Raw genomic sequence first — 16,598 nt, forward strand, 5'->3', positions numbered from 1 at the left:
TTTTATGTATATTTATTTATCAAATGTTTGCATTAAAGAATCATCAACCATTGAAAATGTTAAATTGTGTTGTAATCATAAATCAAGTATTTGTCATCTAGCTTTTAACATGGGGGTTGGTCGGTGGTATTATTGAAATATGTAGTTATGTTTATTAAGGTTTCCCCGCTTAAAAATGATAGACCCGCCCCCGTGAAGTAGAAGTCATCACTGACAAATAGACGGAACATTCCAGCTAATCAAATCACTTGGGTGTGAACCACGCAGGCGTCTGATCCGTAATTCCCTGAATCTGGATTAGAACTCTATGTAGGTCGGTTCAGAGCTGCTTCTCAACCTTCGTCATTTTAACTGTTTTCCTACCTTTTCAGTCGATAGAAAGCATGAAAGGGAGATGCAAGATAAAGGGCCCGATAGAAGTACGCGATGAATCGGCGGACATCGGCGCTAGCCTCTATCCCTCTGCTTTTTTGCCAGCCGAGCCAAACGCACCTGTTGCCGCCTTGACCGCCTCGGATATGGGCGGTAGAAATGCAGGTAGGGAGCTTGTTGCAATGCCTTTAACAGTTCCGTGACAATGTTATGTTTGTTTTGGTTCAATTAAAATCTCAAGTAAAACTTAGGTCTCCCAATAAATTCCTTAGTAAACTTCACAGTAAGTGTTAGGCATTAGAATTACTAAGAACTTAGTCAAGTGTGTGGTATGAGTGTCACAGCTATAGTTGTTTAAACATGCTGGCTTTATATTTGTTTACACTTCAAACAATATATTTGTTTACACTTCAAACAATTATGACGCAATTGTCAGAAACAATTGCGTCATATTAACTGTCTCTCTGACAGCAGTTACCAGTTGTTTCACAAACTGCATCACATAAGTCTGACGAAACCCGACAGACACAGCAGACATGAAGGAATAGTGTGTTTTTTCTTGTGGACCAGTGTTGTTGTTGAACTTTGAATTCATCGTTTTAGGTACTAGACGCTCGATCAATGTTAGTGAGAAGGTCTACCTTGGAGTACGTGTCAAAATGCCTGTGAGGGACCTGCTGAGAAATATTCGCCTAGCCAAAGGCAGTGACTCTCAAGACTTGAAGGTAACGAGTGATAGTAAAGATATTCCTCATTTGGGAATTTGATGTTACAATGTACACACAGTAAGCATTTTGGTTGGTACATACAGTATAAAAAACAGAAAAGTATATGTTGGGCATCTGCAAGAAAAAAAAATATTTGATAGTTGTACAGTTAAATAGCTGTCATCAGTTCTATTAAGGAACTAATGTTCTTTGTTGCTTCTCTCACCATTTATTTTAAATTTTAAACATTATTCATGTCTAGTAGGATTATTTAAACCGGTCTGCCACCATAGTAGTGTGGTACTGAATAAGTTACATGGCGAGATTATTTCTTAACAAATTGAATTAAATAAAAATGACTACTTAATATGGTTTGTTTGTAATCACTCCACAACTGTATAGCACAATTAATATTTATACTTTAATAACACTTTAACTAACTAAAACAATTAATAACATAATAAATTATAGCATGTAGCATAAACACTGCATGCCTAAAAGCCTGTAAATGTAAATTAATTACTTACCATGGACTTTTACTAAATTGCTAGTACAGTAACAATTTTAATTTTATTTTTACTTTAGTTTTATATTTTAATTTAGTATTCATTTTAATCCCACAGCCAACTGGCTAAAACAGGAACAAAATTTACTGAATATTAATCCCTGTTTGTTATAGTTTCATGTTTGTGTTTGTTACTTTTTTATAAAACTTTTTCGATTGTGAAATTACCACTGCAGAATACGACCCTATTTTTTTCAGTGTATCCGTTATTAACCCAGCCATATTTGTGTTAGTGTTTGATAAATCATACACAAAACTAATCGCACTGATAAAAAATACTGCATTTTTTTTCTTTTCATGTCACACTAATGTGTTAATCCAGGATGGATATAGCAAAACAGCAAAAGGTTAGTACAACCTAAGATGCGTGATATTAATTGTCTTGTTTCAAGGCTATTGGTTTGCTTTGTCAGATACAGCAAATGTTTGTAAACCACTATAATGATTCCTGTTTTTACAGTATCTGTAAATGAAGTCAAACTATGAGAAGTATTTGCAGACTTAAATTTACTTTTCTTCCACAGGCGATAAGAAGCGGGTCAAAACTTGCAGAGCTAAGGTGAGTGATATAAACCACTGACTTTAGCCCCTCCCAGAAGGTTCCTCATTCTTCATGTAAAAGGAAGGTTGAACAGAATTACATGTCAGTCAGATGACCAATTTACATAACATGTATGACTTGGCTGTCTTTGGCTTTCAGGGAAAACACCTCAGAAAAAGCCTAGAAGAGCTGGCAATCATTGTGGAGGTGCTAGAGGAGGATCTTAGGACCTGTAGTACCTACCACTCCTCTTCACAAACTTTATTGTCCTCCACCCTTTCAGTGTGCCCTGGGTGGTCTTCATCAGGTTATTTATCTGTCTATCAAGAAAACCATCTTTATTCATGTAAACTATCTATTTATCTCAAGTTAACAGGAAATACAGCTGCCACTTCTCACATGTTGTATCTTTTGACTAAGGTGCGGAGTGCAATAGTGAAGAGTCTGGTGAAATAATCCCTAGCCCTGAATCCTATGTGAGCTACTCAACGGGCAAAGCGAAGTGTCATCAGGTTCCATCTCCTTCTAGCTTCCTCCACACCAGTATTCCTCCTTCCAGTTTTTTAGACATTGGTAGAGGGGAGAACTGGTTTCATCTTCAGAAACATCCCTGGAACCAAAATAGCTCTGCTTTCTTTTGGGCCCAGTTGCAAAAAGAGGAGGATCAGTTGGGGGACATCTCTGATGCAGTACTGCTGGCTGCCGATGAACACGGTAAAACGTAAGTTTTGGTGTATCGTTTTATTTCTGGTCGGTCTTGTTTAATATATGTTTAGTTTTTAAATACTCAAAATATTTCTATGTTTAATTTGCATCTAAAGCATGTATATGTACAGTATTGCATTTGATGAATGTTGTCAAGGTTTTATGCTCAAATAAACCTCAATTACGGTAAGTAGGTAACTAAGTAACTATATGTTATGGGTTATATATATGTATATGGGTTGTGCATGTCCCTCCAGAGCTCTCCATAAGGTGTCATGTTTTGGGAAGAGGGCACTGGGCTACGCCATAGCTAAAAGGATGGTTGCACTTAATGGCCTAGACCTCAAAGATGCTGATGGAATGGTACAGTACAGTGCAAAATTATTTTAAATATGTATTTTTAGTTCTTGTGTGTATAGAGGCTTTATATGCAGTACTGTAAATATTAGTGTAGTAATTAGTTATAATACATTGCCTCTTTGCAAAAAAAGGTATGAGATTACCCTAATGAATAATTACATCGGCAATCATTTGAATAAATACTGTTTATGTTTAGTGCTTAAAAGTCTGATAAACCTACTGTTGCACGTATGTCAAAAAATGTGAAACATCTTTTGGAAGTTCTTGATGAAGCTTTCTTATCATTGTACAAAATGTGGCATCACATACTCACATTTTGTCCACAGACTGCCCTCCTCTATGCTGCAAAACATAACCACCACCTTATGGTGGCAGATCTTATTCATCTGGGCGCTAATGTGAATGAGACAAATAACTTGGGAAAGTCCTGTCTTCATCTCAGTGCTGAGAAAGGCTACTTTCGAGTCCTGGAGGTGAGAGCTTTGTTGTCCTGCGTACAGATGAGTTGTTTGGTATGGTGGCCAATTTGTGTCAGTAGAAAAGAAAATAATAAGAATAGTTGGTCATGATGGTTAAAAAACTCCTTTATCTCTGCTGGTGTCAGTAAGGAACATGTTTCAGCCCAAACAAACAGAACTAGTTCTCAAAGAAGAGCATAGCAAATCAAATAATGGCTACCAAGGGTGTATAAACTAAGTTTGTAATTGTTTACAGAAGAATGAGAGGTCTACAGTGTATAGGCGTAAAAGCTGAAGTGTTCTGTGAAGTACATTCCCTTTAAACAGGATAAGCCAGAACAACCCATCCTGCTGAACAAGACAGCTTTTCTTGTGCAACATTCACAATCACGCAAACATGTACAGTCTTGTTCACATAAGTGTACAGACATTCAGATATTAAGGCTGAAACCATCGGTAGTAGATTGTGATGTTTTATGACACAATAGATATAGTATGTGTATGCTTTCTTCTTAGGTACTAAAACATTTAATGACGCATGGTCTGTATGTTGATGTTGAAGCTGCTGATAACTCTGGTATGTACTAAAATCTTTTAAATTATTCATATTTCCTAATTCTAATAATTCTAATTACAAATTTCTTCATTAGATATTAGTAATGCATTATTAATGTAAAACTCAAACAATAAATAAGAAGCTAAGTAAAGTCTCACACTGTTTCATAGTCTTTTTATGAATTATACTGGCATTATTGTTAAGCCCATTATATTCTGACACCAACAGTGTCAGAACAGCAACTCACCAGCTTCAGTAGTTTTATGTTAGTCAAGGTATATTACAATCCTTTTGAAACAAAGTAGATTACTGATTAATGTGGAATGCAAAACCACTGTTAAAACTTTTGTGTGTTTACTCATGATGATCTGTGCTGCTTACAATTGCAGTACAATAACTGAATGGTAACCTGTAGTATGAATGGGGCCATGCACATGTATATAGTATACCCTCATAAGTTCATGGCTCATGGTGAGGTGCAGCAAAACACTATTTTGCAATTATATCATAGTGGATATAAATAATAAATATAGCAGTGATTGACACATTACTATTATGTAGTTGCACAGAAGGAGGAGAGCAGAGAAAAATTAAAACGATAACAACAACCTGTCAGTATTTTCCCAGGGAAATACATACACACACAAACACACTTATTTGATTAACAGTTTTGTCATTTCAATTCCTGCCATAACTTGCATTTGCCTGGTATGTAGTTGTATTTGCACTTTTATGGTTTGTGACTCATTCCTTCTCTGCAGGGATGAGTGTCCTACAGTGTGCTTCTCTGTCTCTGAAGGCCATAGTACGTGAGCTAGAAAATAGTAAACACCCAGTTCACACTCCACTCTATGCACTTCACCAAGAGCAGATGATGGAGACCCTGGAATGTCTGCTGCAGATGGGCAGCTACCGCCATACCATGGTATGTCTTGTAATATGGCATGCAAAAAATGATTACAAAAAAACATTTAATAAAAACAAAGTGGGTTTGTTGATTCGTTTGTCATAGTTCCTGTGCAATCTGAGGTACTGCTACCGTAAGTGCTGTAATTATACTGGTATGCGTTAGAGAAGTACATTCCCAGGCTGGGAAGATCCATTTTACTCATTAAATGCACTTGGTATTAGGTAGTAGTTTGCCTTCAGGGAGTGAGATGTGTTCTCCTGTGTAACAGGAACTCTAGAGTGAGTGAAAAAAACTAGTACAGACAGAAACCCATGTTTTTTTGCCACAAAAAACAAATGATCTAAGAAATGTGGTCTCTTACTTTCTTCCATATTTCAGCTCTTACACTGGTTATTTGTGGTATGCACCACTATTTTAAAAAAAGAGTATTTTCTTTCACTATTAACAATTCAAGCATAATATGCTTAATATATGCCACATAGTTGACCAATTTTTTGCCTTGGTCCTCTCTTTCAGGGGAGCCAGGGTATCCAACCTGGAACTGGCTGATCTTCCTGCACATTTGCCCGGCAGGGCATTTTGGGAACCCGACAGTAATGTTTTGAGTTAATTTAGGCTTGAATTTGACATGGAGAGACACTTGTTTGTAGAGCTGGTTTCTCCAGTGAATTCAGCCATTTTATGTAAAGCATCTAATGTTTTGTGTGGTAAAAATGCCTGACTTGCAACCAGGTATTTATTGTAATCTGCATAGAAACATTAGGTGCCACTAAGCTGGTTTTTATAAAACTTCCTTTGTTTGTTACATTAAAGTAACAAATTGTTCTCAGTTTGTCTGTGGAGGTAAAGTCCATGAGTGTAAAATGTTAAGTACAGTACGTGGACTGAAATCCAATGAGGGTGTGTGTGTGTGTGTGTGTGTGTGTGTGTGTGTGTGTGTGTGTGTGTGTGTGTGTGTGTGTGTGTGTGTGTGTGTGTGTGTGTGTGTGTGTGTGTGAGAAATAAGGCCTGTGTTTTCTCTAATTTAATCCTATCCATGTTGAAACAAGACATTTTGTAACAATCTTCCTTGAATTCAAAGGTCAGAGTGCCTAGCAGTTTAATTTGCATTTGGTCTCAGGCACAACCCACATATCTATACTGAATAAAAAAGTATATTCAGTATACAGACAGTGTTACTGTATCTAACTGATTGTACAATATTCTTTCTTATTCTCTGTACAAGGTATTGTTGTATTGGGAACCGTACAGTAGAAATGATACATCACAAATGTTTCACGAATGATGATGATGATGATAAAACATCTGAGCACAATAAATGGGGAATTTTTAGGGTTCTGTAAGTAACTTGACTAGTGTCAAATGTATTGGTTTGGAGCTTTGGCTTTTTATATAGTGTTTTTTTTTTGTTTGTTTGTTTTTTTAGTAATCTGGGTTAAATTTTATAACTTAGAGGGATCTTTGTATTATTGCTATATTTTAATATATCATATCATTATATTATAATATCACCAAACTGATGATTAATCACATTTTTTTGTCCTGTGCAAGATTCAGACAACCCATGGTGGAATTACCCATTACCTTTTCACTATGCATGTGTATGCATAGTTTGATCCTGCTCTTGTTTTATAACTGTGTTGCTGCTGCAACACAGAAATGTTCACATTGTTGGGACTAATAAAGGATTAATCTTAATTATGATTTCAAATAAATATGATGTTTCAGTTGTAAGCACCAGTCTACATTGGTTTTTTCTGTTATGTTTAGGGTTTTTTTGGAGGGATGCTGGGATTATTTCGGGTTGTTGGTCCGTTCGTCCCACCAACCCGAAATAATAGTGGTGGACAAAGGAGAACAGGCTGTAGTGATAGATGTAGCAATCCTAAGTTGTAGCAACATCAGGAAGAAGGCGCACGATAAGAGATCGAGAAGTACCAAGGGCTGAAAGATAGAGAGGATGTGGAGGGTGAGGGCACAATTGGTACCTGTGCTGATGGGAAAACTAGGGGACTGGAGCGTCCAAACAGGGAGAGTGGCTCCAGCAGATCCCAGGAACATCATCTGAGATCTCTGTCCAGAAAAGTGCAGACCTCGGAACAGTTAAGATACTGTGCAGGACCCTCAATCCTCCCAGGCCTCTAGTAGAGGACCTGAGCTTGTAGGAATAAGACCGCTCCAAGGACAGGCCAAGTGGGTAATTTTTATTTGATATACAGTATATATCTATACAGATTGACAGATCATTTGATTTTAAACTTTGCATTCATCCAGTTTCGTAGACCACCAGGACATAGCAGTTCCCATTTTAGGACAGTGGAAACTATCCCAATATGTCCACCCCAACTCTTTCTTGTGGGGCGCCAACAAGGTACTGCTGCAGAGGTCCCCTTGGCCGTTGTGTAGGTCCTTTCTGGGCTCTACAGGCGTCACATCACCGCACATGTAGCTCTGTCTCTTGAGAACAACCCGGCCAGTAGATTCACTGGCGCAGGCAATGCCCTGTCTTGCACTGGGCCGGCAAGAGAGGCCATCTGCATTAGCATGCTGTCGCCCTGACCGGTGCTGGACTACAAAGTTGTACTCTTGTAGTACTTCCAGCCAGCTTGCCACTTGGTCCTCTGGGTGTCTAAAGTTGAGCAGCCAGGTGAGGAAGGAATGGGCAGTCCTCAGAGTGAATTGGGTAACAAGTAAGTAGTAGTAGTAAGTGCCTCACGGCCAAGACCACTGCCAGCAGTTCTCTACAGGTGACACAGTAGTTGCGCTCTGGACAACTCAGGCTGTAGCTGTAGTAAGGTACCACCCGCTCACCTGTTCCCTCCCCCTGCGACAGTACTGCCCCAACTCCCACATTGCTGGCAAAAATGTCCAAAATGAAAGGCTGTTGGGGGTTGGGGTATACCAAAACTGGAGCGTCCATGACATGAGAGCTGTTTTCACCTGTTGAACGGCTATTGAGCAGGCATTGGACCACTCAACTGCCGGCCTTGGTCTGTTAGCCGATGAAGAGGGCTGGCGATGGTTGCAAAGTCCTTCACAAACCTTTGATAGTAAGAGGCTAGGCACTAGAAACTCATGAGCTCACGGACTGTGCTTTGCTGGGGCCATTCCTTAATTGCAGTCACCTTTGATGGGTCAGTGGTCACAAAAAAAGAGTCTCTCTCGCCAGTAAATTGCATTTGGCGGGGTTCAGTCAAAGCCCTGCATGGCGGATGGCTGTGAGGGCCTCCTTGAGGTTACTAAGTGCACCTTCAAAGTCTCGTGAGCTGAACCAGCAGGAGCCCAACACACAGTCCAGGGCATCATCTATGCGGAGCAGCGGGTAGGAGTCCATGCGGGTGACTGCATTGATCCTAGAGGTGCTTGGCTATAAGAGCAACCATGGGAGCCATGAGAAACAATACCCACCATGGAAACGAAGGTTGGAGGCAAAAATCAAGGCAGCTCGGAGGGAAGTGTGCCAAATGACAGAGGCCCAGAGAGGTGCAATGAAAAGACCGATTCTCAAGAGGTACAGCCAGATGCCCATACCTGAAGCACTCGAAACTGCCAAGCAAAGGCTACAAGCCTTGGCCAGCCGCCTAGAGAGATACACCAGAGATAATGAAGCCAGACGAATAAACCGGCTGATCGCAACACAACCTGCGAAAGTGTACTCTCAATGGCAGGGTAATAACAGCAGAGCAGACCCACCAAGGATGGAAACTGAACAGTACTGTACATGATGCACAGTGGCTGGTGGATCTGAGGGAAGACCACAGCAACATCCCTGAACAGAATCCAGTGACTATCACAGTGGCAGACATCCAACAGTCTTAGGTATAAAAAACTGGACAGCACCTGGCCCTGACATGAGCCACGCCTACTGGCTAAAGAAGCTCACTGCAATCCATGAGCGCCTGGCAGCACAAATGAACCCGCTGCTAAGGTATGGGACCCACCCTGAATGGCTAACCGAAGGGCGAATGATCCTGATAATGAAGGATCCCTCAAAGGGTACAGTCCCATCCATCTACCGGCCAATAACCTGTCTCTCCACAACATGGAAGCTCATGTCAGGCATCATCGCAGCTAAGATAAGTGGGCACATGGGTCAATACATGAGCAAGGCACAGAAGGTTATTGGTAAGGATACCAGAGGAGCCAAACACCAACTCCTGGTAGACAGAACAGTCACCCAAGACTGCAGAGTGCGACACACAGACTTATGCACAGCCTGGATCGACTACAAGAAAGCCTATGACTCAATGCCACACACATGGATAACTGAATGCTTGGAGCTGTAGAACATGAACAGAACTCTAAGGGCCTTCATTGCAAACTCGATGAGGTTGTGGAGAACCACCCTTGAAGCCAATGGGAAGCCACTTGCCCAAGTATCCATCAAATGTGGCATATACCAAGGAAATGCACTGTCCCCACTGCTGATCTGCATAGGTCTGAACCCCCTTAGCCAAATAATAAACAAGACTGGCTATATACCAACTCCGGAACGGGGCCACCATAAGTCACCTCCTCTACATGGATGACATCAAGATGTCTGCCAAGAATGAGCGAGACATCGACTCACTGATCCACACCACCAGGATCTACAGCTCGAACGTCGGGATGTCATTTGGGCTCGAGAAATGTGGGAGGATGGTGACAAAGAGAGGCAAGGTAATCCACACAGAAGGAGTCTCACTCCCAGAAGGAACAATAGCAGACATTGAGGACAATTACAAGTACCTTGGAATACCACAGGCGAACGGCAACCTTGAAAAGTTAACAAGGAATGCGGCAACAGCCAAATACCTCCAACGAGTAAGGCAAGTCCTAAGAAGCCACCTCAATGGCAAGAACATATCCCGGGCGATAAACAGCTACGCCCTGCCAGCGATCAGATACCCTGCAGGAATAATAAGGTGGCCAAAGGAAGAGATACAGACCACAGATGTTAAGACACGAAAGCTCCTCACCATGCATGGAGTGTTCCACCCCAAATCCAGCACCCTGAGACTATACGCTAGCCGCAAGGAAGGAGGCCGAGGACTAGTGAGCGTGAGAGCCACTATCCGGGATGAAACATCCAAGATCCATAAGTACATCAAGGATAAGGCCTCGACAAATGACGTGCTGAGTGAATGTCTCAGGCAGTGGAGAACAGAGGATGAGATGCTGGAAGAGGGACCATCATGGGAGGACAAGCCCTACACGGGATGTACCACCGGAACGTAACTGAAGTGGCTGATCTCAACAAATCCTACCAATGGCTTGAAAGGGCTGGGCTGAAGGACAGCACAGAGGCACTCATCCTGGCTGCACAGGAGCAGGCCATGAGCACCAGAGCCATAGAGGCCCAGATCTACCACACCAGACAAGACCCAAGGTGTAGACTGTGCAAAGGGCTCAGAGAAGAACTGGAGAAGGCTTGGAAGGTGAAGGCCACAGTGGTGCCTGTGGTGATCGAAGTACTGGGAGCAGTAATCCCCAAACTGGAGGAGTGGCTACAACAGATCCCTGGAAAAACAGCAGACATCTCAGTCACAAAAAGTGTAGTCCTAGGAACAGCAAGGATACTGCACAGAACCCTCAAGCTCCCTGGCCTCTGGTAGAGGACCCAAGCTTGGAAAGTGGATGAGACAACCCGCGGAGGGTGAGAATAGAGTGGTATATATACTTCTTATTAAAATACATACTTTTCCATCATCCAGTCACACTCAGGCTTTGATCAAATAATTATCTTACCTGTAACTGCCTGTTCTGGCTAATCCCTCACTCCCTGACTCTGCCTCTGCCTCGTATTAAATGAAGGCAATTACGTGCAATTTCATTATTATTGATACTACTTTACTTGCTATACAACACACATGTGAAGGCACACACATCCATAAGCACTTCGCGTACACTTTGGAAAACTCGAATATTTCATTCCGTTCGTTACAAAACAAAAGAGCTCTGACGACAACTGAAAGTGACTTTCTGACTGACTGCTCGTGTTTGGGAGTGAGTGGGAAACACCGGAGCGGAGTACGTGGAGTGATTGTTCGAGACAGCGGCTGTTTCCTGTAGTGGCGTAAGAGAAAAAATCACTCGCTCTCTCTAAGGGCACTTCGGACTGTAAGGGCAAATGGGCAGCGGATCGAGCCCCCACTGAACCCGTGCACGTCCCTGGTGTTCTTACGGTAATGTCCCAAAACAGAACAAATGATTTAACCTTATAGCTCCATCTACAAGTAACTAGCCTCTGTTTTTTTGTATAATTAGAGGTTAACACTAAAATAGAGAATCTGTAGCACCTTTTTGCATTTTCATTGAAATTGCCTCTTGAATACCAATTCCCCACCTCCATGCATACAGTTGCTCATAATGAATTTAAAACCTGCCTGCTGATACTTGCCTCAAACTGAGCTGCAGGCCATTCTGAAACTCTGATCTCCGGCTCATCCTCTGCTCTCCACCACTCCTGGATGCTCACTTTGATCGCTCTAGCCTCTTCTGTCTTGCATCACATAATCTTCCACAGCACCCTTCCCTACCCACGCTAATAGGATTCTGTTTTTCCATCATACCTCGTCTTTGTTTAGCCTGCATGTCTCTGTCTGACCCTGCACCATAGCAGTGATGCATTATTGAACATTTCACTTTGTAGCTGATGTTAGTTATTGGGTATAAAATTGTGCTGTGTCCCAGCTTTTCATTTTTATGCAGGTTTGTACACACTGGATCACTAATGGCCAATATACAGGCCTCTCACAACTGGAATATCCTTAAGACATAAAATTGGAGAACAAAGGCAAAAATTAATTGTTTTGTCAGCTGTCTCAACCTTTAAGCAAACTTGGATATAAGGTCAAATAAGAATAATGAAAGCCTAAAGACTTGCATAGATTTCTTACTAAACTCAATGTTCAAATCCAGAAAACTGCGTAAGTAGAAAAAAATCTGGATGTACTGTATCAGTCTTTTCTAAGCACGGATCTATGCATTTTTCCTTTGTACTTCAACATGGAAGTGAGCACAGATGAATAAGTAGCAGACTCCTCCCATGACAAGCCTCCATATAAATATGTTAAATAATTTAAATATGGTCTGCTTCTGCACAGTACAATGAGTCGGACCCCGTGTGTGCAGGTGTCAATGCTGCAGGGTCCGCACAGCGGAAATAATCACATGAATAAAAGTTTCTCTGTTTCATCTCTTAGTGTCACCAATAAACCAATAGCTGTAGAAAAGTACTTAAGACAGCCATGATGCGCTTTTATTTTGCTTGGTGGTCTTCTTGTTTGGCCTTGTCTTGCTGTTAGTATGGCATAATTTCCTGTTTGGTACTCGAGCCGTGAAACTTAAATTGTCTCAAAATGGGTTGATACTTGTTTTACCTTTTTTACAGCTTGTCAGCAATATAAAGTTTGCAGTTTACTTATTTTATTACTCATTTGATCACACACAAACTGGCAGAAAAAACTTGCGACGGGAGGCTGGACAGTTCACTGCATTTTCCTGAAGGGGGAGTTGCTGCCGGCCTTTTATTTTCTTAAAAATAAAACTGGATGACAGTATGAAAAGGTTTGACTTTGAGTGAATTATTCTGTTGTTTTTATTGTTATCCTCATGAGGAGTAAACCTGTACAACTGATTAAAGCAGTATTAAAAGCAACTTAAAACTTCAGAGAGTTAAATGTTTTGGTTTAAAATAAATTGTGAGGGACATGTTAATGCTATAGATCAAATTTACTGTCTGTTGTCCCTTGCTGCTACAGTATAAAAGAATAATTCTTTCGAGACCAAATATGTCCTATATACTGTGGGTGAGAAGAAAAATTTGATATTGTGACGAGCCTGCTACATTATATAATGTAGTCCAGTAGTAAATAAGCATTCTGCCAGTTTAATAGTGAAAAGAAGATTTTTTGAGTTCCTATATTTTAAAATCTGACTGTGGAGAACTCAATACCTCATTAGTTCTGAACCTCATCATCATTTTTTATTAACTTTATTTATCCCACATTGGGGAATTAATCTCTGTATTTGACCCATCACCTGGGGGAAGCAGTGGGCAGCCATGGTACAGCTGCTACTATTAGTACTGTCAGACACATTAGGATCTCCTCCAGTTCTTAAACTGCCAGACCTTGTTCATAAATATATTACTGCACATAAACACAGAAACCAATCCATTTATACATGGCACAGCATTTACATTTGCACAGCTGTATCCAACTGACAAAGCTGGGAGATATAGATGTCAATGTGGATGAACATGCTGAAGCATAGATGTGTCACCTCACCTGCTTAGACCAAAATCGGGGTCAACAAAAATAGTTTGGCCCAAATGTGTGTTAAGTGAATGTTTCCAATCTCTAATGACCATTTTCTGGCCATTATTCACTGTGTCTTAACCCATAGGCAAAGTACGTAGTGCTGGACTTAATTTATTACCATGCCGATTGTAAAGTACATGCCTTTACATTGTGTCACACACACACACACACACACACACACACACACACACACACACACACACACACACACACACACACACACACACACACACACACACAGCCTCTTGGCTGATGGCCAGGGGTTGCGCCATGAATCGCCCGAATTAGCTTATCTAGGTGGTTAAACATTTAGGCTATGTACCACAGGCTTTTAAGGTGGCTATGGTCAAACCTATATTGAAAGAACCTACTCTGGACCCTGGAGAACTATCCAACTATAGACCCATTTCAAATTTACCCTTTATTTTTTAAGATTCTTGAAAAAATCTTGGCTAAACAATTATCTGATCACCTGAGTAGGAATAACCTGTACGAACCTGTCAGGATTTAGAAAACATCATAGCACAGCTTTGGTTAGAGTCACTAATGATCTTCTTTTAGCTTCAGACAATGGTCTAGTTTCTGTCTTTGTCCTGTTAGATCTTAGTGCTGCATTTGATACAATTGATCAGAACATTTCATTACAGAGATCAGAACATAGCACCAGAATTAAAGGTACAGCACTGGGATGGTTTAAATCCTATTTGTTGAACTGATTCCAGTTTGCTCAACAAATCCTCTGTTAGGGAAATTAATAGTTCCCTTTGTAAATCTTAAATAAAGCAGACACAATCAGTTGAGACATTCTTTAGCATTTTACTTGCAAGGAGTAAGCAGTTTACAGTAAAGGCAACTTCATCTCACTAAACAGAAGACAAGGATTCAGCTCATAATATGTATTTCATTCGTGGAGGTGCATACTCACACAGTACGTGGGAAATATTTTCTACACAAAGCAAGCATTTGGCACATCAGATAAGGATGCTACACACCGGTAATCCCTATTTCTTGCAGAACAGAAGGGAGGAAACTTCAAAGCCATAGCACACCTAACGAGGCTTCAGCAGATCAGCAAAATAAATTAAAACAATGTTTCAATGATGAAATTCAGTATTTTTCCACATTTCCCTCCTGTTTAACATTGAAACATTCATTAAACAATCATGCATACATTTGAACAGCACAACTTCTTTCGATTTTAATGCAGTTGTCATAAAACATTGCAACATTGTAGGCAGGATCAAAGGCACAGAAGCACAAAATATGCAGCTTAGCGTCCATTTCCGTTAACATCGAGGAGGTTCTTTTCACAGTTTTCAAGCTTCAAAGGTGCATAGTGTATTTGTCGAGAGTGCATGGCTGCGCACACCCTGAGAAGGCCTTGATTCACCAGCCTGATGATCATGGCCCTCAAACGAGGAATTACGCACAACACAATCAGCATCAGAACCTCGAGGATCAGTAGAATCGGTCCAAAAATCTTCCTTAGAATGTCAGTCCATGTGCCAGACCTAAACCAATCAAACCAGGATTTATCTTTCACTACATCAGCCGCCTACACATATGTGCTGTAGGTCACAGAGTGCCTGTTGGCACTAGGGATAGTGACACTTTCTTCTGATCCCAAGATTCGATCACTTTTCTTCAGGTCGATCTCTAGCTTCCGTAGCTGTCCCGTGGAAGTCATCTGCTGTGGTCTTATCGCGTAGGAGCCATCTGAAACATAAACAGGAACACAACAACCTACCCAACTGGGTGGAAGATGCACATGGATTGTGTGCCCACAAACATAATTAATATCAGACTGTGGGAGGGTCCCCATGAAATCAGGACCATCATAATAAGAGACACACTGAACCAGTAAAGTTATGAGTGCTCTATCCCCATTTAACAATACCACAAATTAGTGGGATACTGTTTAGGAGGTCTCTTCTCATCCTCGATGAGGTCAGGGAGTGGCTTATCATCAATCAACAGTACAAGGGCAGTTAGTACCATAGTAGTGCTTCATGACTCTGATGAACACCCAGACACAAACCTGCAGTGGTCCCTCCTGTGGGCAAGGCACATCTTGGGAAGCATTTTCAGAAAAATAGAATATTTGGAATAATTTGTAGATCCATAAGCAGTATAGTATTTGTTTATTATCCGTACCACCCCCCGTTGAGTCATGGCAAGGCCCAATATTGTTGCTCATTTATAGAGGGATGCTGGGAGGACAGGTTCCCCCGCTTGTCAAACATTATTTTTGCTTGTAGTTGTACTGCTTTTAACAAAATTTTCGTCGCGTGTCACGTTGATGTCATCATGCCTCTATTTTCCCATTGACTGGCAAATATATGAATATTTCATTGTGCGTATGTGCTATCAGTATAGATGGTAACTATCTGACCTGAGTTTGCATGCCTCAGTTAGTGCAATTACTTGCTGCTGCTTGAGCTCTGTAGTGTGGGGGTAGCGGTTCTGCTTTCAAGGTCTCACTATCAGTCAGAACCGCAAAGCCACTCTACGTTTTCCAGTTTCAGACTTTGTGCTTGATCCATCAACATAGATAAATACAGAACTATTGGTTCTCTGACATGGGTTATAAGCCGTTTTTACAGTCATTTTGTTTCTACATTTGACAAACATTGTCAAATCTTTTCTGAATCTAAGCGTTGCAAGCGTTCTTCATTGTAGTTAGCTCTGAGCATTTCTGAGTCTGAGCATAAGCAAGCATTCTTGATATTATATATATTATTATAGTCGACTGAGAATGTCTTTTAGACATGTATTTTGAATCACCTTCAAGGTTTTCACCCTTAGTGTTTTTGTTTCCCCTTTTTAAGTTGTGTAATTTGCTTCACTGCGAGAATTGAGATCAACGATCAGTCACAGTGTTTGCAGAGATCATCCACTGTGGCAAGCTTCTACAGGAACTAGTTTTCTGCGGACACAGCTGTCTCAGTAAACCAACCTCTCCATTTTGATCTTAATCAGAAACTCAACACACAAGGTGTTACAAGCGGGTCAAACTGGACCTGAAACTGTGTTCTAAAACACACTCACTATGAGCGGGAAACAGGCCACAATGGCCCACAAACCAAACTGGGAGGGAAGACCCAAGAAACTTAAATACTCA

At 41.0% G+C, this 16,598-nt stretch overlaps 1 protein-coding gene across 4 annotated transcripts; it reads left to right on the forward strand.

Annotated features, from left to right (window-relative positions):
* Positions 1-227: 227 nt before the first annotated feature.
* On the forward strand, positions 228-6,908 carry zgc:113279 (uncharacterized protein LOC553749 homolog). 4 transcript variants are annotated; one of them, XM_029172146.3, is made up of 12 exons: positions 228-537; positions 976-1,097; positions 1,967-1,991; positions 2,169-2,203; positions 2,345-2,492; positions 2,606-2,697; positions 2,833-2,906; positions 3,148-3,253; positions 3,577-3,723; positions 4,225-4,285; positions 5,026-5,189; positions 5,691-6,908. In XM_029172146.3, the coding sequence occupies exons 1-12, from the start codon at positions 384-386 to the stop codon at positions 5,721-5,723; spliced, it is 1,161 nt and encodes a 386-aa protein (XP_029027979.1). In that variant the 5' UTR covers positions 228-383; the 3' UTR covers positions 5,724-6,908. The 4 variants fall into 4 exon arrangements, with proteins under 4 accessions (XP_029027979.1, XP_055369727.1, XP_029027978.1 ...); XM_055513752.1 differs by having other exon boundaries at positions 2,345-2,420; XM_029172145.3 differs by having other exon boundaries at positions 2,606-2,906.
* Positions 6,909-16,598: the final 9,690 nt, after the last annotated feature.

The sequence above is a fragment of the Betta splendens genome, chromosome 13, assembly GCF_900634795.4.
Source record: "Betta splendens chromosome 13, fBetSpl5.4, whole genome shotgun sequence".
Classification (NCBI taxonomy): domain Eukaryota; kingdom Metazoa; phylum Chordata; class Actinopteri; order Anabantiformes; family Osphronemidae; genus Betta; species Betta splendens.